The 25,080-nt window shown below is 41.0% G+C and overlaps 2 protein-coding genes across 4 annotated transcripts in view; one reads left to right on the top strand and one right to left on the bottom strand.

The window, feature by feature from the left end:
- Positions 1 to 623: 623 nt before the first annotated feature.
- Positions 624 to 24,195, bottom strand: LOC124408443 (5'-3' exonuclease PLD3-like). 3 transcript variants are annotated; one of them, XM_046885341.1, is made up of 12 exons: positions 23,975 to 24,195; positions 19,900 to 20,515; positions 19,137 to 19,376; positions 9,651 to 9,775; positions 7,123 to 7,471; positions 6,907 to 7,041; positions 5,211 to 5,402; positions 4,981 to 5,109; positions 3,167 to 3,306; positions 2,434 to 2,599; positions 1,628 to 1,769; positions 624 to 1,517 (listed from the first exon to the last, which is right to left on the bottom strand). In XM_046885341.1, exons 2-12 carry the CDS (start codon positions 20,038 to 20,040, stop codon positions 1,384 to 1,386), a joined length of 1,893 nt encoding a protein of 630 aa, XP_046741297.1. In that variant the 5' UTR covers positions 20,041 to 20,515; positions 23,975 to 24,195; the 3' UTR covers positions 624 to 1,383. The 3 variants fall into 3 exon arrangements, with proteins under 3 accessions (XP_046741297.1, XP_046741299.1, XP_046741298.1); XM_046885343.1 differs by lacking the exons at positions 19,137 to 19,376; positions 19,900 to 20,515; positions 23,975 to 24,195 and adding an exon at positions 11,850 to 11,879; XM_046885342.1 differs by lacking the exons at positions 19,137 to 19,376; positions 19,900 to 20,515; positions 23,975 to 24,195 and adding an exon at positions 10,756 to 10,872.
- LOC124408444 overlaps positions 9,641 to 25,080 on the top strand; it is a 167,768-nt gene continuing 152,328 nt past the window's right edge. Inside the window, exon 1 of the mRNA XM_046885345.1 lies at positions 9,641 to 9,738. The gene's annotated coding sequence lies outside the window, so the exon portion shown is untranslated. The remainder of the gene's footprint in view (positions 9,739 to 25,080) is intronic.

Raw genomic sequence — 25,080 nt, 5'->3', positions numbered from 1 at the left:
TTTTACGTAATTAGCATCGTATAACGTCAATCTCGACTCACTGATTTTCTTACGTTTATGAAAAATTCATTACTAGACACTTAATATAAGGCACATTAATATTACTTAAATTGATTTCGCCATTTAACGTATAATTAATTAAAACCGACAGCACATTTGACACTGTCAAGTTACGGTCTTACGTATACCTAAGCCACGTAGCTATGATCATGAATATTGGGCTTCAGAGTCGGATGAAAACAAAATTTTTTGGTATTCTGTAAAATTCTGGCCTTTCGATTAGCATCGAATACAAAATGCATTTCGGAGTCGATAATTTCACCAAGGAAAGAAACAGAGTAGATTAATAGATGTGATGAGAATAGTCAATAGTTGAACCTTGATATTACTGCGAATTACTCAAAGTGCTGAATGAAGTCTTAGATGTGTTCTTGTTGTGTGATTTCATATGTAACGTCGTTTTGGTCAGCATTTTCATTGCCTTGTTAAAGAAGTATGGTAAACAGCTTTGTGTACCCTAAACGGTGTAATTTAATTAACAGTGTATAATACCGATAACTGATTTTCACGTGTTTCGACTGAACCATCATATATTATTACTAACTAAAATCTATCTCGTTTGATACTAGATCACCTACTGTGATCGGTAACAAATTATTTTTCGTATTGTTACATTAAGTTAAGAGTATTACTTGTGCATTAAATGATGCCTAAATTATCACGTTGCGTCCACCTGGTCGACGATTTTATGGTTCTACCGATGCGATGCTACAGTCTGAAATTCGGTAATCACTTCGAAACCGGTCTCATAATAATTAGGCGAAATACAGTGGTTGGATGTACAAAGAGTATAAACGACTGTTTAATGTCCCTGGTCTTGACCGGCCAGACTACGATCTTCTCATTCGGATGTGTTTTAAGGTCGGCGAAAGTTAACAAATGAAATATTTTTTTTTCTATTCTGCTACCTGAACAAGTGGAAAATTACTGGATCGATCGGATTTAAGATACGATCACTTCTAAATTAAGAAGATTGTCGTCGATTAACACCGAGACTCTCTGAAATCCATTCTTTCATTCTCGTCACATCGTTGGACAAAAAGTTTATCACGCACACACACACACTCACACACACTCGACTACACCCAGGAGTCCATCTGGAAATGGCCGGAGGCGTATTTACCGACCTGAAAACGCGGGGACCCCGTAAAAATTCGTCTATATTAGATCAATTGAATATCGGGAGACGCGATGTCTTGCACACGTTGTTGGATATGCTAATGTTTCACCCAGATTTAAATCTTACGGATAGAATTGCCGAAACCGGTTGTCATACGTCAAATTAGTAATTTAATCGTCCGACACGATGTATTGTTGCGCCGTCTAGATATCGACACAAGTCTTGTTCAAGGGATGAGCGAATCGGGAATTCCAATCTCTGTGAAATATCTCTTCCAGCTGTTGTCGTATGCTTTCCTCATTCTTGTTACCAACGTCCTCGAAGACCATCCCTATCCCTGTGGAACAAATGACAGTTCGCTTTTCATCGAATTGCAACAATTATCGAGAATACTGGTACAGTAATCAGCAGGTACGTGTTACTGTTCGCAAACTATTCGATACTTGCCTGCGGTGGAAATGAAATAATCTCCGGACCAGTTGCTTGTGCCAATGTAAGCGGCGATATCCGTAACCATGTATTTGTTGTGGTTAACTCTGGTGTCCGGTATTTTATTAAAATCAGGGTTTGTCGGGACGATAAATCTCTTCTAGAAAATGAAAAGTGATAAGAGTGAAATGATTAGCTTGATAACGAATTGCAGCTGCGGGACACTTATCAGTGTTTAATTTCAGTGATTTTCTGTATAATTTTTCTGCATTTCTGAATCATTACATCGGTATTCGTTTCAGCTTAGTCTCGACTTTCGTCATAATTTAGAATGGGTCGTGATATGTACCGATAATGCTAAGGGCAATGCGGAGATTTGCTCTTAGATGGAGGAACGTGATGTGGGGTATTATTGTCCCTAAGTTAAAAAAAAAAAACAAAAAAAAAACACGATTTGGTAAAATTTGACGTGTTTAAATAGTTTTTTGGTATCAGTAGATATCATGAAACTGGAAAGGATTTGTCACGTGATTTCGAATGATTTCAATGATCTCCACTCACTGCAGGTGTGGGCGAGATCTGAAGTGTATGGTCCATGCTCGGGTCCATGCACTTCCCTTTATGTTGTAATTTCATTTTTACGCGGTATACGAGTTCTCCAATTATTTAACTTCCTTGATCAATGATTAAATTGAAAACAAAAAAATCGTTCGCTCCACCTTGCCGGTGATCCAAAAAACTTTTCACGCAAATACAAATTACCTTGATAAAGCGAAAGTTATTTTATAAACGTATTAAATATAAAGTGATATTCATATACTAACTGCTTCGATTTTGACATTTCTGTAACTGTTCGTAAGAACTGTTAACGAATTGAGGAAATAATCGGCGGATGGTGGTGAATGTTTCCACCTGGATATGAGCAGTTTGACGTGGACCTTGTGCTCGATTGCAGCTGACCGCAAAGCGTCGTCAATAATTGGCCAGTATCTGTGAAAAAACAGGTTTGAATTACAGATCTAACGCCGAGCTTTTAACCTTCTTTCAATGTGCTTCGCGAAACGGCTCGTGAAGTGAAGGCGAACCTCTTCACTCGATTTCGTTGGAACGATTACCTAACTTTTGAAAAAAAGAAAGAAAACCTCAAATGTCGGGTTTGTTTATTGTTTCGCATGCATTTCCGATGACAATATACTGTAACGCGTAAACTATCTTACGTAACGATAGAACGAAAGTATAATTCGGCAAAGTGTGCGCTCCACTGAACTAAACATTGCCCTAATATTTATTAGGTACGTACGTAGTAGCCTAGAAATTCACAACAAGTCGCAAGCGCCGATGAGACTGTTTATTGAATACATTGAAGTAGGAATATTATTCAAAAGCGGAAGAAAAACAAGTTAGCAATTTGCGAGTGAACGTCATGCGGTTTTTACGGTGGGTTTATCCCATTCTGCGATGCCTATAATATCCTGAGGACTAGATTGGCGATCAATGTTATGTATATTTCGAAGAAACGGTAATCGGGGCCGGGAAAAAGTTTTTGCATATACGTACTTCATTTTAGGCGTGTAAAGAGTCAGCGGGAAAAAATCCATTACCGATATGTAAATAAACTTTTCAGCCTTATCGATGCAGTGCAGAATTGCATCTAAATCATTTGTTCTTCCTCGAGGTGACATCGGTGGTGGTGAGCTCTATGCAAAAAGAAACAAATTATTTATACACACAAGAAAGGGATTTGTGAAATTTTCTACACATGGCGATTAAACTTGGTGAAAGAAATGTTATTCGATCCAAGAAAAAGGTATGAGAATAACAATCTGTGTTGTCAAGTGAAACGAAATGTAATTGCATTGACAAAATATTTCTTTTACCGGATTTCATGGCCATAATCTTAAGTTCAACAAATTTTTTTTTCCATTCTAATAAAGGGGCAATCTCCGAATTGCGTCTATCAGAATAAACAGGTTCTTCGTGCGTATTAAGCGAACGTTCAACCAAAACAGTCGCAAAGCAAAGACAAATATTCAAAACATTTGGGCATCAGGTACTTTTTTCAAAGTCCGGAGACTGGCTGTTATTATAATAATAGTCGTTGGGCGAGTGGCCGTCCGATAGACAGAAGATTAAACATTTGGTTACCGATGTGATCGTTATAACGGCATCAGGCGTACCAGGGTGTATAAGGGTTGTGAACACAACTTCGTTACACTATGTATGGATTGACATGCGCAAATTTAACGTTACAGTTGGTTTACGTAATTATCGCGACTACGTAATTATAGTGGTGCTCTCAATATCATCCAGCCAACCTCCCGCACCCCCAGACCTTCTCGTCGCTTCTCTGTTTCTCTGTAATTTTTAGTTTTTCACCACACACGCGGTATCATAATTATAAGTAATGTTCATGTACAGCGTGTAGCTGAATATTCGATTCAATATTACATGCCCTCAGGCCTGTAGTAACCAAGACGTGTAACGTGTTTCTGGCGAAGAAAAGGATTTAGTGACCCTGATTTACCAATCACACGATTAAAATATACTTTATATCCCCCCCCCCTGCCGCCCTCAATTATGGATATATGCTTTCTTTGAATTTGTACCTGTTTGCGTGGTGCCGGTATAAGGTCTGATATATATGGGGCATTCCAAGTGAAATTGAGGAGTTATTTGCCTCATGTCATCAGATCCTTGCATGACTTTTTTTAACGCATTGATTCCACTTCAAAAGAAGCCTAATTTTTTTAAAGAATTTTCTTGCTGCTCCTTCAGGTGGCGCGTTGATCGTTTTTTTTTCTCAATAAAAAAGATCAAAAGATAAAACGATTTTTCTCATCTATTTTAAACAATGTACAAAATATCTAAATTTTCCAAGAAATGTTTTATTTTTCTTTTATTTTTCCGCTTCAGTAAGGACTATTAGGATTTGATCTTTTTACTCATTTTTATTTTATTTTGGAAAGTAAAAAAAAATGTTAAAAAAATATGAGGCAACCGCAGCCCACTTTCTAATTATGACAGATATTACTTATTTTTTATCAAGAAGCTGTGTCAAAAATTGCAGAATTTCAAAAATGGAGTTTTTTTAGTCATCACTTTACTACACAAAAACGATTGTTGCGCCACCTGGAGAAATAGCGAGAAAATTCTTTAAAAAAATTAGGCTCCTTTTGAAGTGGAATCAATGCGCAAAAAAGTTAGGCAAGGATCTGATGACATGAGGCAAAGGACTCCTCGACGTCACTTGGAATGCCCCATATATATAATTTTTATATATACATATCTGTCAATGATTGCTAGGGGTTATTCCACTGTAATTAAATAAATCTCTCTCTCTCTCTCTCTCTATCTCTCTCTCTATCTCTTACCGCAATGAATGCCTTGTACTTATTTCCCCCCAAGGTGAAGTTCATAGGATTGCTGACGTTTGTTTTTGTAGTCAAGGATTCTGGCCAGACCGCAGGAATTTTACCGTCTTCGGAAACTTTCCAGTACACCTAGACACCAGGAGAAACAAATGATGCAGAAAATCAAAGAAATTGGTACAGATGTGTTTACGTAGAGTTAACCGCTGGATGTTTGCGGTAGTTACACTCACGTCGAATATTTTTGCTATGTCGTTAGCCAGACAAGAGCAGTTCATAGCGACCAGTCCCAATTCTTTGACTTGGGTCAACGAACGCCAGTCCATATTTGCGGATCCAACGTAGATGTGAACGCGATCGATTATCCACAATTTCGTGTGCAGAACTCCAGCTCTCAAAAGTCTCGGAAAGTCTAAACTTCTCACCTGTTAAAAATCGTGTCGAATTGAACCCTCGCGGTGACAATCGGATGATTCACGAGCGTGATTAGATAGATGAATTTGAGGAAAATGAAGAAGCATGCAAATCGTCTGTGCGACTGTTTGCAGAGTGATTAATGAATTTTTTTACTAATTGCTCGGTTTTAGCGTACGCGCAATGACAACCGGAAGTAATATTTCAAGTCTTTTTCAAGCTAAATAGTCCCACAACATTTTTCGCGTAATCGAAACTGAAACTTCGAGTGACTTTGCATTACGAGTTTATCGGTCTGTGTATTAGCGTTTTTGGACTTGATCCGTTTCGATTCTGGTCATACTGGAATTTGTACTACGAAATCCTGCTTCGTGGAGTCAAAATACATTATGAATATTAACACTGATGTGGGCCGACGATTGAGGATTTGACTATAAGACAAATTGAATAAAAATTAGAAAAAAAGAAACACCTTGAATGAGTAACGCCGCACGCTGAATAATTAATGCCTAGTCTTCCTTGGGGTATAAATTTAAATCACTTATCTCAAGTTCAGCAAAAAATATCTGAGATATTTATGACTCTAACATCGACGGTCGAACAGCACTTATTCTCGATGCAAAAGTTTCAGCAGCTATGGGGCAATCCACGGAAAGTCGATCTGGGTGTGTAACTTGACCTCTTCGATTCGACTCGCGATTTTTTATATTATCGTTTTGACTCACGAAAACATTAATTTTTTTCGAAATCTTTTCAATCCATTAGAATCAGCTACAGTTTTTGAAACCAGACATGTTAATTGATATAATTTAAAAATATTTCAAAATTCTTAAAAAAAACACACAAATGTTCAAGCAACAGCCCACAGTAGACTGACTTTTCCTTTTAATTGAAAGATATTTTTTGTTAAAAAAAAAGAATTTAGGATTTTTTTTTAAGTGAAAAGCAAGAGTCAGTCCACCATAAGCTGTTATTTCAAAATTTGTGTGTTGCTTGAGAATATTTTCAGATTTTCAAATTGTATCGATTAATATGGCCGTTCGCAAAAATCGTAGCTAATTTCAATGGATGTGAAAAATTGAAAAAAATTAGCACTTTCCAGAATTAAGACAATCATATATAAAATCGCCAGTCAAATCGCAGAGGTCAAGTTTCAGACCCTGGTCGATTTATTGTGGAACGCCCCATACATATGGGCACGATATCGGTAAAGATCATCACAGGTGTGCTTCGGATGACGAAGTTGCCCAACTTGTACCCACGTGTCTTGTATAATTTACAAATAGTTGATTGTTTCACGGGTCGTCAGACCGCGGTTTCTCTCGCGTTAGAGTGAAATCAATAAGTCTTCTTCCCGTGTCGTTTAACGAAAGATTGATTGCGCGACGTTCTCAAACTCGTCAGAGAACAGCAACTTACTACACATTTTCGATCATTTATCTTCGTCTGTTTTCTACCTCCAAACCTTCGAACGAGGCCTTCATTTCACTTTTGTAAGGTCGGATCTAACGTTACCTGGGCATTGGCCTTCTTCGCCAGATACTCTGTATCCTCATTGGGGAACTTTTGCGAGGGAATATTCTGCGCGAATCTTAACCGCACTCCTCGATCCCTCCCAGCCTCCAATAAGGCCTCGAATACGTCTTCACCCTGCGAAAGAGATTCAGAACTTTGGACTCCGTATATAAGGAAGGAGTGTTGGCTAATTTCATCGTCGACTTATGATTATACCTCTTTGGCACTATCGTCGGGATAAACTTCCTGCCTTGTCATGGTCCAGTACATTGCTGCGATTTCTATCGATGATTGCGCGGACGCGATCAACTCCATCCACGAATTGTACGTGCTCGGATGCTGGACTGAGTTGTTGGGATAAACCATTCCGATCGGAATTGATTCCACCAAATTGATCTTACAACTGTCCATACAAGTCGCTCCCGAGTCGTTCCCGAATGTCGAGTTCGATGAGTGTTTGTCCCCTGCGTGGTCCAGCAGGGGAAGCAGGACTACGAGCACGATAAGTATCAGGATGACAGTGATAGGAATGCAGCTGGGTCTGCACCACCCTTGAGCTCCCCATCTGAAATTGGAATGAGAATGCAATCTTGTTGGCCGGGCGATTCGCCCGATGAGTGCCTGAATTTTTAGTTTGTCGTTTACCGCTCGGTAAAAAGTATTTTTAAGTGATAAGTATGAGTATAAGTGATTTTCATGAATTTTTCCGTATGGGTTGATAGATATTTATTGAAAAGCCTTTAGATGCTGAAGAGAATAAAAATTTTCGCGGTACGTAATTTATAGAAGCTCCGTGATCAGCGATCCAAAAAACCTTCGGGTACCAATTTTCATCAAAATCGGTTCATCAAATCTCAAGAGATCATGATTTTTATTTTATTTTTCAGAATCTTGTTATTTAAATAATTCATTGAGTTCTAATCACTCGTTCTCAGGATATCGTCGAACAAAAAATTGATCACGTACACATGTACACGCACACACGCAGAGGTCCATCCGAAGATGGTTGCAGGTGATTCTCTAGATCATGAAATATCGAGATCTAGAGAAAACTCAACTTTTCATTTACACGGTGCGGTGGTTACAATTACTTCCATTTTTTTTTAAATAGAGAAACGTTTGCCATGTTGCCGGGGAAGAGCCATATTTTCTGCAATTTTCGGTATTTTTAAACCATATATTTTTTACGAGTACCTTGAAACGTGTAATCTTTAATGTCAGTAAGCCTAATCAGTCAGTGTTTTTCACCCCAGACACTTTTCAAACCTCTTGAAGAGTCCCATAGTCGTGTTGAAAATGAAATGGAAAAACAAACGCTCATACTAGAATCCCTCCTTAAATTATTATCATTCCCAAGTACGTCATTATTTCTCACTTTCGGGTAATAATAAATAATCAGATTGTTCAAATCTTGTAAAAGATGTCTAGCTGCAATGCCCACAATTCAGCTTATGTTACGTCATGCCATTTAAATATCCAGAAAGTACATGGCTACGATAGACATACTGGTACCTTTATATCGCGTGATGTGCTCACTAAAAAAGTTAGAATCTGATGTAACAGTTTCTTTTAGCGCATTCCTTGTTTTTAGTATGTTTAAGATTTGAAGGCGACGAGTTTAACTTCAAAATAAAAGTACACCTACGTTTCAGAAAGAAAATGAAATAAATACCGCGAAACAATAAGAAAAAAAAATCTGAAATACCTGTAGTATGTAAAAAAAATTGCCGTACGTAAAAACTGTCGAACAGTGAGTCAACAAAAACGCGTGATAACTAAAAATAAGAAAGAAATTAAGAAATCAATGAAAACAAGAAAGGAGCTACAAAACGCTGAAAAGCAACGCTAGAGAAAAAATTTTCTATACCGTATAATACGAAAGGATTTACTCCAGTTTTGAATACAGCACTAGTCAGAATTTAAAAAATCTAACTCCGTAGTCGCAATCCGTGATCTCAAAAACCCTCATGATATTTCACCAGTGAAATTGAAAATTTTTCAATTTCCCGCTTTCCGTTTGCCGCCGGCACGCCACTGTTGGGACGCGAACCTGGGATTTGTACAATATGTATCTCATCCATGTTTATGCTTTTTTGATACTTTTCTAAGGGACTGTAATACTACACTCGACGGCGCGACGGTCTAAAGGTTAATGACACACTTTGTTCATCCGCAGTGCGTTCGTCCTTTAACGTATGGCTCCTGAGCGATCAACTGGATGCCACTGAGAAAACACGCACGTTTCCCAAATTGCAGCCAGTAAGGCGCGCGAAGTCTGTCTACTGAGAGGTACTGCGACCTAGCGAACAACTTTAGAACCGCAACGAACCTCAGTCTGTCGATTACTCGCACGTTGCACTTGGTCTTTTTGCCGCGTTTATGTATTTACGCGAGCACTATTATTTCCGTGCGATTACTGCAAATTGAAATGTTCGTTGGGTACAAGTGCAGAAAATGTTTTAAGATAACACGGTTATTCGCCGAACAAATTACTTCACACAACTTTATGAAAATAAAAATTATGAAAATCGTTAATGTGGCCTTCGCATTTCAATTTTTTCGTGTCCTGATAATTTCAAAACGAGAGAATAAATGAGATGCCGATGCGGAGATTATAGATTCAAATTCGAACCTTGTGACGTTGTTGTTTGAAATTGGAGTGCCGCGACAGATAGAAAATAGGAGGGAAGAGACTTAAAATAAAACGTGTGTCAAATGTCCGTATTGTTCTACTTATGCATTACTTGGAGTTCGTTAACGGATCGTCGGCATCACCCCTCAGCATGAATCCGGACTGATCCCACATTTCAAGGTCATCATCAGCCCCGCTCGGGGAGTTTACGTCCAGTCTTGCATTTTCCGACACCGTCTGTAACAAACAGCGATTGCAGATGCATTTTATCTCCGTTTCATTCGTCACCGCTTTGTCTGTTTTCAAATTATTCTCTTCCGTCGTTACTACAGTATTACAAGATTTAGAAATGGCGATGCTGCACACAAAGTTGTGGTATTTACTGAAAATGAATTCTTGGAGCCATATCGCCATTGAAGTTTGAACAATGGATAACTTCTGGAAGTTCATATCAACGAATAGTTAAATTCGATTGGTGTTCGGTTTATTAAAAAATGTGTAGTTTTAGCTTCACTTAGATGTTTTCTTTAATTAGAATCAATTAATAGGATGCATTCTTATCGACAACAACGGTAACCATTCACTCGGTGACATGTATCTCGACGATATCTCAAAAGTTGCTGAAACGCTTTATTGACCCGAAATCTGGAGCTGAAATTCTTGGATGGTTGATCCTCTTTGCTACGATCTGATTTTTGATAAACCATCCAATAATACTGTCGTCGAATTTGAAGTGAAGTGTTTTTTAGATATCACTGACACCGCGATCACGTCAATATTAATGCTTCTTATTCATTGATTTCAATGAATAAAACGAAATCCAATCGAAGTAAATAACAGGTCATTCACACAGGAGATGTGAATCCTCAAAACGCACTCATTTTTTCACCCATTTACTAGTGTAATTATTCTCCCAAATTGTCGAGATTCATCGTTCTATAAAGATTCGTTAGCTTACCTTTAGAAATTTTTATTTATATCGTGCAGCGCTAGAAATGCTTTGAAACTATATTGTTCTAAATTATTTTTGTACAGATTATTGGCTTCGTGCATGAAGCACCAACACAGAATTAAACACGTGCGGACGTGTGTGTACATGTGATTTAATCGACCCAAAGTCCTTATTATCGGCATAGGTAGCGCTATTAGGGGCTGCACAAAGCGATTCAAGATGCGTGGGTTCATAATCCAATAAACCCATGGAGAATTGCACTCACCTCTGATGCCCGCTGCTTTTTCTTATATCGTTTGATATTTAAATTCGTCATTTTCACTCTAACTCTGAATGAAAGTTCGCGGAATTCATTTGCAGAATGAATCACGTGCGACACAAATGCGTGTCCGGACTTACTGATATGTTATGACAATGCACGAACTGCAGCTGCTGCATCAGCTACGGCATATGGCTACAGCCAGCGCAACGTGACAGACACAAGTGTGAAAGCTGAAAATACGGCAACGCTGTCTTAGCCTGGCGCTACGTTTAAAGGTTAGTTTTCAAGACTGATGCATATTTGATGGTCTTGTCTACTTTACTGCAGGGGAGCAGCTGGTAGTTTAGAGGAGAATTATCGATCAATTGATGTGTATTGTGTTCAGTTGTTATCAGCCTAATCCCTATGGAGAGCCATTCATTTGAATATAAAAAATCGAACACCTTAAGCCTCGATGAACGCACGGGGACGCCTGATAGTAGGCAAGCAGCGCGCCGTTGGCGTATAGTCGTAGTATAACCGTGGGCCAAAATGTTGTTTCACAAAAGTTAAAAAGTGTGAAACTTACGTGGATATTTAAATTGGAAAGTGTTGTTTCTCTTTCGTTGTTTATAGTTGCATCGATTTCCAACTGAATATAGTTTAGATTTGATATTTTCCAAGCATACATGTATTTCTCAACAACTCGTGAATTTTCTACCCAACGAGTGATTTTTCCGGTCTACTTTCAGGAAAAATATATTTTCTACCTGTAGCCATTCGGTGTATTTAAAAAGTCTGCTTTGCATGTACACCAAATCCTAGTACAATTCAGGGTGCCCAAACTGTATTTCAGACTGTCCTAAAAATGTTAAATAGATCACTTGGATAAGACCAGATAAAAATTCGTATTCTTCTTGGATGTGTGTATACTACATATTGAGCAACAGGGTTCCGCGAAAGTTCTTGGCATGAATGTAAGTGTGGATAACCGGTGTGGACGGGGGTGGGACACTGGTCTAGATAAGCGTTATTGCCTCAAAGTTTGCATCAGCTACAGCCATTAGACTAATGCGTTTTTAATACGAGTTAGGAACAGGCCGAGGCAGGACAATTACCTTGATTAAGCCCATCCTTGGGCGTGCTTACACCAACGTTTCGTCCGACGCTCAAAGTTACGTGGGTGGGGAATAATTAAATTCACTATTTATTCTGTTTCAATGGTTTGTCTTCATTTTCATCCTACCAAGACTGGTTTCTGTACCTCTTCGTGGTACTAATGATTTCGGAAAAGTAAAACTTGAAAGAGTGATTTGTGATAGATTATCACATTTGGTGAGTGAAGGGATATTGAATGTCGAAATTTATTCTTTTGGATAGGAATCTCGAAAAAAGGAAAAAAAGTTAATTACAGCTTCAATCTTGTATTTTGCTTTGAACGAGGCAATAGTATACATGACAGTTCTGCTACGAAATTCACGATGAGGAAAAAATTTTCTAATGGAATAATTGAAACCCACGTCATTGTCAACTTCAGTCGAGTCATCATCTTCGTACAGAGACAAAGTCGATACGTTAACCCGTTAAAAGAACCGCCTCATAAAATTATCGGTTCGTAATGTCTTGTCAATTCTTAATGCGAGTTCTGACTTTGATGGCAATTTTTTTTTCTTTTCACGAAATTTTTAGTATGCATGTAAGTATATTACCGAATGCGGAGATCGGTATTTAATGGGCTCGGGAACTGCCTGGGAAAATAACCCTTATCGAAGCACTTATGGACAGAGTTAGAGCCTGGCGTCTCGACGGCATCAACGAAACGAATACGCCCCCCCCCCTTCTCCCTGCCCCGACCCGCAAACTCTTTATGCCACAGTGCTACAGACAAATGACTATCGTTAACTTAATACGCAAAAAGATTCAAAAAAACGCCCCGAATGAAAAGTTGATGGACCATAAGTAGAAATGGCTAAGGATCGCGGCACCGACCAAAAAGGTAAGATGGTCGCTGATGTAATCTTCGTCTCTGAGTATACTTTACTATACACGTACTATGCGGCGAGGGGTTATCGTGCCACTTTGCAGATTTCGCGAAAATGCTGCTACACCGTTCGTTCCAGGAAAAAAAACGAAGACAGCTCTTTACGTTTTCAGTTCGCTTCTTTTGCAGGTCGGACAGCCCTGGCTCGCGGTGGCATAAAGGTCTGTAAGCGGCCAGTAGGTATATAATACAACAGTGATACGTAACTGGGTTATACGATCACTTGGAATACATATCTGTATATACGTATACGGTAATTGGATCTGTAATTGCAAATCGCATGGTAACGTATTTCAAAACATGAAACTTGGAGCCCATTTATCGTGCTTGTAACGGCTGAATCGAATTGACCTACCTTTGGCATGCCGCGATAACATGCTACATTGCAAAGCTCCTGAGAAAAGCATGTCATAGATAACGTAGCCACTTACGTTCACGTAATTTTCGAAAGGAATATCAAATTTTTCACGTCTATACGAAGATATGTTTAGGATAGTAGACAGTGAATTCAAATATTGTGCAATCAGTTCGGATACAGTATTTCGAATCCATATCTAATGAATTTATTCAGACGAAATCATTTACACAATTATATCTTGAATTTTTCGTAGAAGAACTGATCGATTCAGATGAAATCTAGTTGGAAATAATTATTAATTAATTTAATTAATTAAACACGAAAAATTTCCAGATATTTATCAGTTTTGATAATAAAATCATTGTAAATTTTGTCTGATGATAATATTGATTATTGTGCAAAGTTTTTTTTATAATAAGCTTATAGTTTTATAAATTTCTCCACAATTTTCAGTCTCTAAAATTCAGCCATTTAGAGATTTGTCTCTATTCAGTTTTGATCGTTATTCTATCAGCATAATTATCACAGAGCTGCGAAGATCAGTCCTTTTTTTCATCTCTATACTTTACCATAGATCTTTATCCAACCGGTTGGTTGTTGGTAATTAGACAAATTCAGTGAGGTATGACGGGGAGTACTAATCTCATCACGGGATCGTGAGAAATTTCACGTTTAACTTCTCGATCGTGAAGAAGAATATGTAAATCAGTGAAAACGATAGTTTGTTTGTCCAATTTAACTCCTATTATAGCCATGTGTGTACATGGTAAGGTACGAAAGCAACAAGCAAATGCTACACACGATTTCTCCAGTATTATTTCCAGACTTTATAACTATTAAATATCTGTGTGATATCGACTCCATAATTAGTCGTTTCTTTTTTTACTATTACGCCGGAATGCTATTTGTTCCTCGTGTCGAATGCAGCTCGCGATGAACGATGCCAATTTCACTGTAAATTTCCTCCTGACACCACAACGAAGTGCGTATCTTGAAAAGAACAGCCCATTTTCAAGTGCCAGTAAATGCAAATCCTTGCCAGTTACACCAAACAGTACAACGTGAATTGCTCGCTTATGAAAGTGTCTTTTGATAAGAAATTGAAGATGAGAGAAAACCACATTAAATACTGGCACCACTCGAAAACGTAGGCAATGAAACATTCAATTTCTGTGGTACGGCGTCTGGTCACGCCACGATGTGCGACTCGGGCGAAAGCATTGCAGTAAGGATGGGGGGAAGATGCGTGAGGTCGGGAAAAAGGAACGGGAGAGACGGGCACCGTGGGACTAGGGCTGGCGTGTTATTCTTCGGAGGGATTAGTATCAACATTTGTTCTAATGAAGCCACGGTCTAATGATGCTAGATGCCTGTAATTTTAGACGCGGACCTTCGCCCGATGTCCCAGAGGCTCGATTCCCGTATTTATTGCATCTCGTCATGCGCCCCTTAAGCGGCACCTCCTGTCTCAGGAAACTGGAAACGAGCTCTGGTCGTTATTTCGCTTCTTCCGTTTTCTCATGGCATCACGATTCAATAATTCGTAAGAATGTAGTCTCGGTGTTCGAAGTCTGATGACCCCCGAGGATGAGACTCGACTGCACTAATAAGTTAGTTTGTCGTCTTTCTGATACTTCTTCAACTCGCAGAAGGCAATTGTTCAGCTTTTGCGATTTTCAAATTTCAGATTTTTTTTCCATTGGGAATCAATCAAACTCTTAGCTTCAGCCATAGCTCGTTATGCGATCTACACAATTAATACCTAATTGATTAAGACTAATTCAAACTTGAAGCATGGAGATACCGATTCACTGGTCGTAACGTCGAACACTTGAGTAGACGAGATATCTGAAGGGGAAAAAATTGTCGAACTTTCTTCTATCTCCCAGTATGATTGTTCATAAAGTGTCGCAATCTCCGACTTCGGTGTTATGCCTATTGCAGGAATGGCTCATATTGCCCCAGCGACAGGTGGCTAATGGAAGTCGAACGAAGGCAATAACATATAACCTCTGGCCAACTGATGCCACGGTATGTACGAAGCGAAGGAGCCTCGATCGAATTTCGACATTCATTTAATCAGCTTTGCCGAAAGGATTCGAGTTCAGAGATTTCGCAGAAGAGAATACATTTTATGCGGGTAGCGCCAAGTGCCCCATCCATTCATGCTTGCAGTCCGCATGGGTTGATAAGTGATGTAAGTCGAGACCCATGAGATTTCAACTCCGTGACATTGTGTTTCACAATCTTTGCCAAGTTCTCTAATCTATAAGCCGTGCAACGAGTACCGTGTACGACGGTCGAACGTTGAGGGAGACTTGGAAATTAATATACATATATGCACGTGTATATAATATATAATCACTGAACGTTATAAGCGTAAGATAAGGACATTCGTGCCGCGGCACAGTTATTAGACCCGTGAATTTTTAATTGCCCTAATGTCAGCCGTTGGCCCCTTTCTATAATTTTCGAACAAATTTAATTTCACTCCAGACCTTCCCTTCCTTCTCGTTCTTGTCGCCTTCTTCTCTTCGAACCCGACTCGAAAATATTATGTACCTACCCGCGTCGTCCCCCAGTTATATGTAGGTATACATACTATACATATACAACGGCATAAGGATGAGCAGATGGAGAAGGCGACTTTCCCCTCACTCTCTGAACCCGTACTTACCAAAGATGCAATCTTTTTCCACGTATTTCGGTGTGAATAACATCCTCGCGTTCTCCACGTTTATGTCTACCGCTCACGCAATGAGCCGTAAGTATACCTCTTATATAAAAAGAACGCGCCGCGTAGGTATACCTATGTTATATATATGAAATATGAAAGTAAAGGCGAAGATCTACAATCTATCTACTTTGTAAAGTTATTGAAGATTTTAGATGATAAGTAAGTTTTGGGCGTTCTTCCATGCGTGTTTTTCGTACGCAAAGTACCCGTTCCCATAACGGTAGAACGAGTCTGCGAATGCGCATCCGCGGAGTACTGAAAAGACCACGTTTAATTGTAAGTCCTAGGTTTTTGTCTTTCCCCTCGTTAACATTGACTCCGTAATAACAATTTTCAGATTTTAATTATCAGTGACCATATTCAGGTGTCATTTATAGGCCGTAAAATGTACTGCAATCTTGGTGCGCTAATAACGAGCTAATAACCATTCCATCCAGGTCCTAGAACAGGTCGAGATTAGGAAGAAAATATTATAACCGTACTAGCAAATCTGTGAGCCTATAATGGAAAAGTTCCAGATTGTATAAAGTTGTTCGAAGAAGTGACAGAGAGCGAACAAAAAAACATGATCCTCCCGAACGTGTTTCGTTCTCGGTTTACGTCGAAGCTGTGGGAGGAAAGATGATGAGTTTCATCAAAATTCTATTCGGCTTAAGCCCGAAGTTTAAGCGAGATCCGAAAATCCGAATAACGTGTACCGGGAACATCAAACAGAGCCGAGTTGGCAAAGAGGGAAGGGGGAGAGTAAAAGCGTGAGCTACGCCTTGCAGACAGAAGGAATATTCATATAATGGTGGATCGGCGGCTGAAACACTCGCGCAACTAATCTTTCGGCTCTAGGAATTACTAACTCAATTCTGCGTGACTGTCGATAGTCCGAAAACTATTCTCGGCATACCTTTATACCTAGGTGTACCCATACACCGATAATGGAATGCGGAATGGATGCGATTAAAGCGCTGCCTGTTATACATATACAGTGTAATCAGTCGACTTGGTTACCCTTTCGTTGCGCGCCAATTCTCTCGCCAATAGTAGGCACGGAAAACTTTCGTATCTCGAACTTACAGCACAGGGTAGGCATTACACCTCACACATACATCTCTGTACGCGGTATTAGTTTTCTCCAAATGACCATTCGTCACGCAATGTCAAAGACGCTTCTCCCCGACTCGACGGTCTACACGCATCGGTGTACAGAAGCAGATCAACCCGAAATTACCGGTGCTTAGCCGAAATACTAAAAAAGAAAAAAAAATAGATAAACGAGATGGCACGTGTCATGAATAAGTGAATGATACTATGAATAAACTGGTCAACGCGGTATCAAAGATTCAGGTTCTGAATAGACGAGAACAATTCAGATCGAGAGTCTATATATATATATATGTTGGGCTAGCGGCAATTTTTCTTTCCGAACGACATGCTTACGGCGTAGTCCGTATTGCATTCGCTTCTCAGAACGAAATAAGAATAGTCCGAGACTCTGGGGTGCAAGATCGATCGACGCTCGTCCATGGGCATGGTTGAAAAATTTCGAAAAACTTTTTACTTTTACTCGAGTAGGTATGGATGCGGAGCTGTTGAAGAGAGGATAACGCGGGTCAGACAACGAAAAAGTGGGGAATAACACCAAAAAGTACGGTGGGCAGCAGCGCAATAGCTATGCTCGATAGGAAGATAAACAGGGCCATTCCATCTGCTCGTTGCCTCGTAAAGTTTTTTTCTTCCTCCTTTTCTCCGCCGTTTTTTTCCTTTTCTTCGATTTTACAATACAGTTCAGTACAGCGGAGGGACGGCTCAATATGAACCGCGACTTGAAGAGTATGGAGTACGGAAAATAAAAACAGGGCTCAACTCGCTGGATACAATCCTCTGCAGAGGGGCAAGCGATTTTTATTTCCATCTATTTTATTTCACTTCTTCTCGTATTATTTTCTTTATTCTTACTCCAGGGGTGAATCGTCGTAGTTGTTCCCTCGTTCGTTTCGCGTACATGCTGAGCAATCCAATCAGTTCGAAACGCTCAACGGTGTGTCGAGAGTGAGTCAAATGAGACGTAGCGGAACCAGCTCCTTCCCTCTCGCTTTCTTTGCCCTAGTCCGAAAAGCTCCTGGGACTTTAACGAAAGGACACGTCTTCATCTCATTCCGTCTCGCCTGAAAGTCAGGAACGTAGCTCCTATCGGCTAGGGATGACCAGCAATCCGAGACAGTTCTCTTGGTACCCTGAACGTTTCAGTGGTTGCACCGCGTACATGGTCAGCCCATCCAATCAGGCCCGCGGCTAAATGCACACCATGCCGTAGGCGAGGCAGGTAAAGCGTTGAAAAACTAATTTAATTAAGTGTACAGAGTCGGCGAAAAGTGTAGAGTCGGATGGATTTTATCTTGCTTCTTCGTCCTTAGAAACACGGCTGCGAAAGATGGCGCTAGGAGTTTGCAGGTTATGAAAGAAACGTTCGAGCTTACGCAAGGAGTTGATTATTATGTGATTCAAAGCAGTCTCTGGGACATGTTTTTATGCGTGGGCTGTGCAGTCTTCAATTCTATAGGGTAAGATGTATCTATTTGCATTTCTACGAACGGAGTGTGGATGATTTTCAGTGCGCAGTGTCTTTACTTAAATTATATGATTTTTAGCTGCAATTTAACCTTTGGATTTAAAGTTGATTGAGAACCCACTGTAAGCCAAAAGACCTCACATTTGCCTAACGGTGTCTAGCCGAACCTCTCCATTATACATAGAAAAGAATTTGCGAGTCATAAAAATTTTATTCGTTCTGCAAGAAGAAGGTTGTACAGTCAAATCATAAAATATGTCTGCTGTTGTTTAACAACCTCAGCAGATCGGCTTGATAAGTGAATCCTCGAAAGCATTAAGTCTTGTCATTTTATCACACACGACACGATAGATTTGTATGCTTGCAATATGACAGAATATCATGACATCTAGATATACCTGCAATAGAATTTAATCGGTGTACCAGTTCTAGCGTGATATGTGTATAAAATGTGCCGATATTAACGCAACGTGTAATTTGTCAAATGGGTTCGTGAAACGGTCGTTTCATTCGAGGACTCTGAAAGGAAAAAAAAGAAGCATCGTCGTGGCTGGCAATGAATTACGACTGAATAATTAACGACTCAATTGAGATGTGAGTGTCTAGATAATGTGGCGAAATGGTCAACAATCAACAATTTTAACGTGTATCAGGTATTTGTGGTCAGTGTTCGTGAAAGCTGGAACATCATTCAAAATTATCTTACCGATAATTTGTGCCTGATCCTCGGGGTCCTGCTCTTGTGCTGAGGCAGCAGGACGACGACGTCCTGATCCTTGCTTCGGGGCACTGGTTGCCCAGGGAACGATCTGCTCGTGGAAGAACCGCCAGCAGCCGAAGAAGACGATGCCAAAGTGGTCGAACTTCCGGCCGTTGAATGTTTCGAGTAAGCGACATTGGTGACGTTGTTGCTCCCTCCGTATGAGACGTTGTGCGTATTGTTGACCTGGTTGTGCAGTTGCGAAAAGAGAGGGTCTGTATTTTGGCTTTCCTGTTACCGAGCTCAACGAGCGGAAATGTCATTTCCCCTGACTACGCAAACAGAAACCCGACGGTCGTGCCAATTATAGTACCAAGAGAGACCGCGAAGTTGGCTGCAGGTATTATTATAATGTATATAATATACGAGCTCGGTATCGCGGATTTTGATTACTCCACTTGTATATTATACACATATAGGTATAGGTACGCGTACCGCAGCCTTCCGTGCTTCACGCTATACACACTGCGTCAGATTGGCATCTCTGCACAAGATCCGACATCACGAGTCTCTCATTATCAATGCCGTCGCCAAGTTGGAGGGTCACACGGCAGTGAGTGAGTGCAGACTGGAGGAGAAAATATAACCAAATCGCGGAAAACGAAAGAAAAAAAAAACACCCGGGATGGACAACCAACCGACTATAGCAAACAGTGAGTGGCTACCTGTGGTCTATCTGCATGCGGATGGTCGAGGAAAGGAAACTCACTTGAACCAGGATGTGGCAGGCCTGAGAGGCGATCTGGAAAAGTCCATCCTGCAGATTGCGTCCTGGTTGTTCGGCACCCGAATTGTCGCCACCGCCGCCGCCTGCTTCACCGCCGCTCTTACCCCAGCCGAAGAAAGACATTTTGAATTAAGCTAAGCCAATTTTCGTAACTACATTCGTTTACTCTTGCCGAGGGTAGCTGCTTCGTTTCGGCGCTGTGTACCGCATGCTTTAGGCGCTTTCTCTTCTGCGGTCACAAATTTCAACCGCTCTGTCCTTTACCTCTCTCGTGACTTGTTTATTTGTCGTGTTTAATCGTTCGGCTTTGTAAATTTTCCGGCAGAGTTGTATCGTCGAAGAATTATCGAGATCCCGTTTAATTATGGGATCGCTCTGCAGCAGCAAGGGTGCGACGAGAAATTCGTTGTCGTATTATTTGATAACGAAATCGCTTATGCGCTTCAAGCTGTGCCTCGTGTCAAAATTTCCTCTAGACGACAAGGAGCGTAACATTTTCACGGGGCAGCTGTCGAGTCAATGGTGATGGGTAAATTTAGGCAGGCCGGTATATATCACGGTAAGCAGGTATGATATACTATACCTATATCGTCGGAACCTGCAAGCAACGGGTCGTTGATTAATTGGAGGGAAGAGGCGCTTTTACGAATAAAATAGGCATCAGATTGACGATAATTAATTGAAAATGAATGACAGTCTCGTGAATAATTGCCAAGCAATTTAGAACGGAGGGACTGCTTTCCCGGTCTGCCTCAAACGCCGGCGAGATATAACGCGGGACAAAGAGGAGGCGAGATGTACGTACTTGGACCGATATTGCTTCCGAGGCAGAGTCGTTTGTCCGTTAAATGTACTCGGACTTGACCGCCCCTCGTGGCTCTATTTACCGACGGCCATAAATATATTATTCAGGACAATGACCGCCACCAGTTTCTAAAGTACGAAATCGCGCTCGCCCCACGCAATCATATGATTTCCAACTCCTCGCAAGCTACCTGGAAACGGAATCGTCCCCCGTATAACGTGTATTTGTACTGCATCAGCCATATTCGCTGACGGCCGCGGAGCACGCATCGTCTCGATCAACTGTGAGAAACACTCAAACTATCGGTACACGGAAACTACGGTTAAAGTAGAGGAAAAAACAACACCGTCGTAGTCACAGCTCCCGAAACTACGGATTACCGACAACACCTGCGTGACCGGCTTGTGTACTTACTGGTAAATTCCTCGCACAGGGGAACAACAACCATTCGGGGTGTAAACCAGTTCTCGCCCTCATAGGTACAAAGGTGAATGAAATTTTTATCGCTATAGTTTCCGAAGTCTTTCGATATAGATACTATACTTGTGATGCAGTGTAGGTATGCAGATTCGCTACAAACGCACCGAGTATCAAGCCAACCTTATAAATATAAACGCCATGCACGACCGAAACGTCTGATAAAAAATTAATTGTGATAAATGACTGAAACACCCAAGATTTCATAACCTTAAATATAAATATAAAGTTGGGATGTTTTTTACATACGCTTCGTTGAGGATGTTTTATTTCATGTGATTCTGCTATATGTGACACTTAGGACGCGAAAAACTGTTTTTCTAATACATAAGATACTTGGAAAATTAGACTTTCGAAACCTTTAGAGCGCGCGTAGAGTGCCCATTTTTGAACAGTGCGGTAAAACGAGGCTGGCGCATGCGCTTGCCTCAAATTCTCAATTTCGCACACTAGGGCTTTCTCGGCGCATGCGCGCTTTCTGATAACTTAATTTTACGAACGGACTGTACACATCGCCAGTGACGTTATTGGGGGTTATTGAGTTCAACTCTAAGTTTCCGCGTTTAGATTAGCTGTTTCATCAAGCCCGGACTTATGCCTTCGAACCTTTTGATTGCCTTACCTACTTTTCGATTATTATATTATATTTTTTTACTTCTCAAATCGAACTTTCCGACACAGGTGTTAGGATTTTATTATTTCTACGCGGAATTGAATGTGGATCTCTTTTTTTTTAATGAAATAGAGTTTTGTTCGCACGCTGGCACAATCGGTGTATAATATAGTATTAAATTGCCAACCATTTGTTTAGTCAGCTGCAAAAATGCTTCGTCCTGTAGCCCCGTCTACACTCGTCACATTAGAAACGAATTTGGCAGTAATGGGGTCGATAATTTCGTATATGAATATGTAAGTAGGATTTTCGAAAAAAGACACAAATTTTGAAACGACTAGAGCTATTACTTTAACGATCATTTCTACCGGCTGTTTTCCGACTGCTTTCTCTCCTACATTCCCCACATAATATGTAAGATGACTTCCGAATATTATATCTGGGAAAAACATTCTGACGGAGATGTGAATTTGTAATAGATTTAATAACAAACAATTAACGCGCGAGTCGATTGCCAAAATGTTTTTCTCCCCTTTCCTGAGGGTAAGAATGATTGAAATTACCTAACTTCTCCGGTACTTTTTTACGAGTAAAACTGTTTGAGGCATCTTAACTCATTTTTGAGCTTTGAATTACTTTAGAGTCCTCATATAATTTTACGTATTAAACGTGCTAGAGAAGTTACATTTAATTACTCTTGCCCTCAGGGTAAAGAGAAACAGCATTTTGCGGTAAACTCGCTTCTGCCGTTACTTTAATCGTTAAACATTCATACGACTGTTGGCCGAATCTTTTTCTCTGAATACAATATTTGTCTAATCTCGCATATTATTTGGGGAACGTGTGGATAAAAATTATTGTATCAGGACACATAGGCCTAGAAGGACCGGGTCGTTTGATACGGAATGACCCTGAAACCAATGTGTTGGCACCCTTATTTCAATTATCGCGTAAAACTAGCATCGCAAAGCAGGCCTCGTTTATCCTTGAAACGTGCTTCTTTAAGGCATTGTTAAACCGTGAGTATTGATTCGTTGCTTTGTGTATTCCTATACATCAGCGATATGCGCACGAAAAGGCTCACAGCGACTGAAGGACATGAACCTATCGCTGCTCGCGAAGAGGAAGAAGCACACCCGTCATAAATGAGGCCGCGATGATACGAGAAGGTTTTTATTTATCTTGCGATATCAATCACTCGGGGCTTTCCCACCCTCGCAAGGTATACGAAGTGTGTTTCTTCTTGCTTGTCATATAAGCATGCCTGTACGCACACGGTTTGTATGCAAATGAAAATCTGGCAAGAAACTGATTTACGTTTCAAACAGCGACGCGTTTTCCTCTATTCACTCTCCCCCCCTCCAACGCCTGTAAACCGGAAATTTCCTCCAAAACCCGTATCTGCCGAGTGGAAATTCGCCTCGAGAATGGAAAATTGTCAAGCCTATATATCGAATGGAGGCGAGTAGTAATAACCGTAGATACGTGATGGAGCCGCGTGCTGTTCGGCCACGTTTCGCGCTACAAAATATGTGATCGGTAAGACACGAGGAATCGATCCTGGCATCCCGCCGTACCGCCTGCCGATTTCATTCCGCTGCCTATTTTACAGGTGGAGTTTCGTAGTGAAAGTCATTTTGCGACGGGTTATGCGGCCCGGTGGGAACGCGGCGTTTAATTGATAAAACACAATTGCCGTCTGTCGCGAGGGATCGCGGCTGGATGGGCTTACTGAATTCTATCGTCGCCACGAAGCGGCGATAAATCAAAGTCACCATGCAACGACGGGGACTATTTATTGACCGAACCGGGGAAGAAGAGCACGCCTAGATTGCAACGCAATAGAATTACTAAGTCGAACATCGACAGAAATGCGCTATTATATTGCGCGTCGTCACAGGTATGTATCGGACGCATCGAGTTCCCGTCATTTTTCGTTTTCCTATGAATACTGAAAGCCTCGTGGAGCGATAGAGTGGTTGGATATATATTGGTCAAACGAGAATTACGCCGAAACACAAGAGTAGCCGAGAAGAGAAACGACCGCATTGACTGGTGAAAGCGGGCTGTTGATAGGCTGCACAAAAACACTGGTCACCTCACGTTAGCCGACATTTTGACACCCGACTCATCTGACTATTGATTTCTAATGGATCACTCACGGCGAAATGCAGACTCGAGCACAACGATAGGCACCCACTGTACTTTCCACTGGCGATACAGTCTGATTTTACTCTTGCTTCGCACTGTTATAACATCTATCCTGCATACGGCATATTTGCGAACAACGCATGGAACAGAGATAATATGCACGAGGGGTGTAAATGCGTAGTAGCGAACAACACCGCGGGCTGAACTCGGCGTAGGAACGACTTGTTCCAGCCCAGACGCCGCTAAGTCGTAGGGAAGGTCGGCTCCTGAGGGGTGTGCAGGGGGTCTTCGGTACCGACCACCACACGCCAGACCTGCGCTTAGACACACCGCGTGACCTGGATACACCCACATTGGTCGACACTATTACGCGATGGTCGTTTTCCTAGAGTTGTGTGTGTGTTCCGCTTTGGTGCAGGGGAGCTACGGCAGGATAATCGACATTTTCGTATAGCTCATACTTATACATATTTTTTTGCTCAACCCCTACTCCGCGTAACTCGTCCCTTGAGCCGTAGAATACCTTCTTCTTCTTCTTCTTCTTCTTCTATTCGAAGTAGATTCCTTTCCGTGCGTGAAAGCTCATCGCAGCATTGCGAAAAAAGATACTTTCCCGAGGTAATTGGGCCAAATGGAAATCTTTTCTACGAGTGCGTTAGTCATTATTATACTTCGGCGCTGGCTTGTAACTTTAGACTGTTGATTTTAATAACACATCCACGGGGTAATTGGGTGGAACCGTGAAATTTTTCGAGCGTCTTGCATGGGACTTGATTCATACCGTGCTAACAAGAGTTGGGATGAATCTTGCTCTCGGCTGAACCTTGTAGGGACCCTCCGGGCTGCAGTGTGGAATGAACTTTTGAAATTGCGTCCTATCTCGCGAACAAGCATTTTAAAGAGTATACCACTCATTGTCAGCCAAGCTTACACACGCGTGGGACGGCGCGCATTACACTCGCGAATTTCCTCGACGGTTTCCTCAAGGATCTCGAAGTTAATTGCCGGAAACGTTAGGATAGAATACAAACAAAAGCGCTTCGGAGAGCAAACATGCGGTATTGGCCTCGCAGCGTAACACCGGCGTCATTCGGCCCCGCGGCACCACCTTCGGACA

This window comes from Diprion similis, chromosome 8 (assembly GCF_021155765.1).
Source record: "Diprion similis isolate iyDipSimi1 chromosome 8, iyDipSimi1.1, whole genome shotgun sequence".
Taxonomy (NCBI): domain Eukaryota; kingdom Metazoa; phylum Arthropoda; class Insecta; order Hymenoptera; family Diprionidae; genus Diprion; species Diprion similis.
The sequence above is the reverse complement of the archived record's forward strand: the minus strand, read 5'-3'. Positions and strand labels throughout refer to the sequence as shown.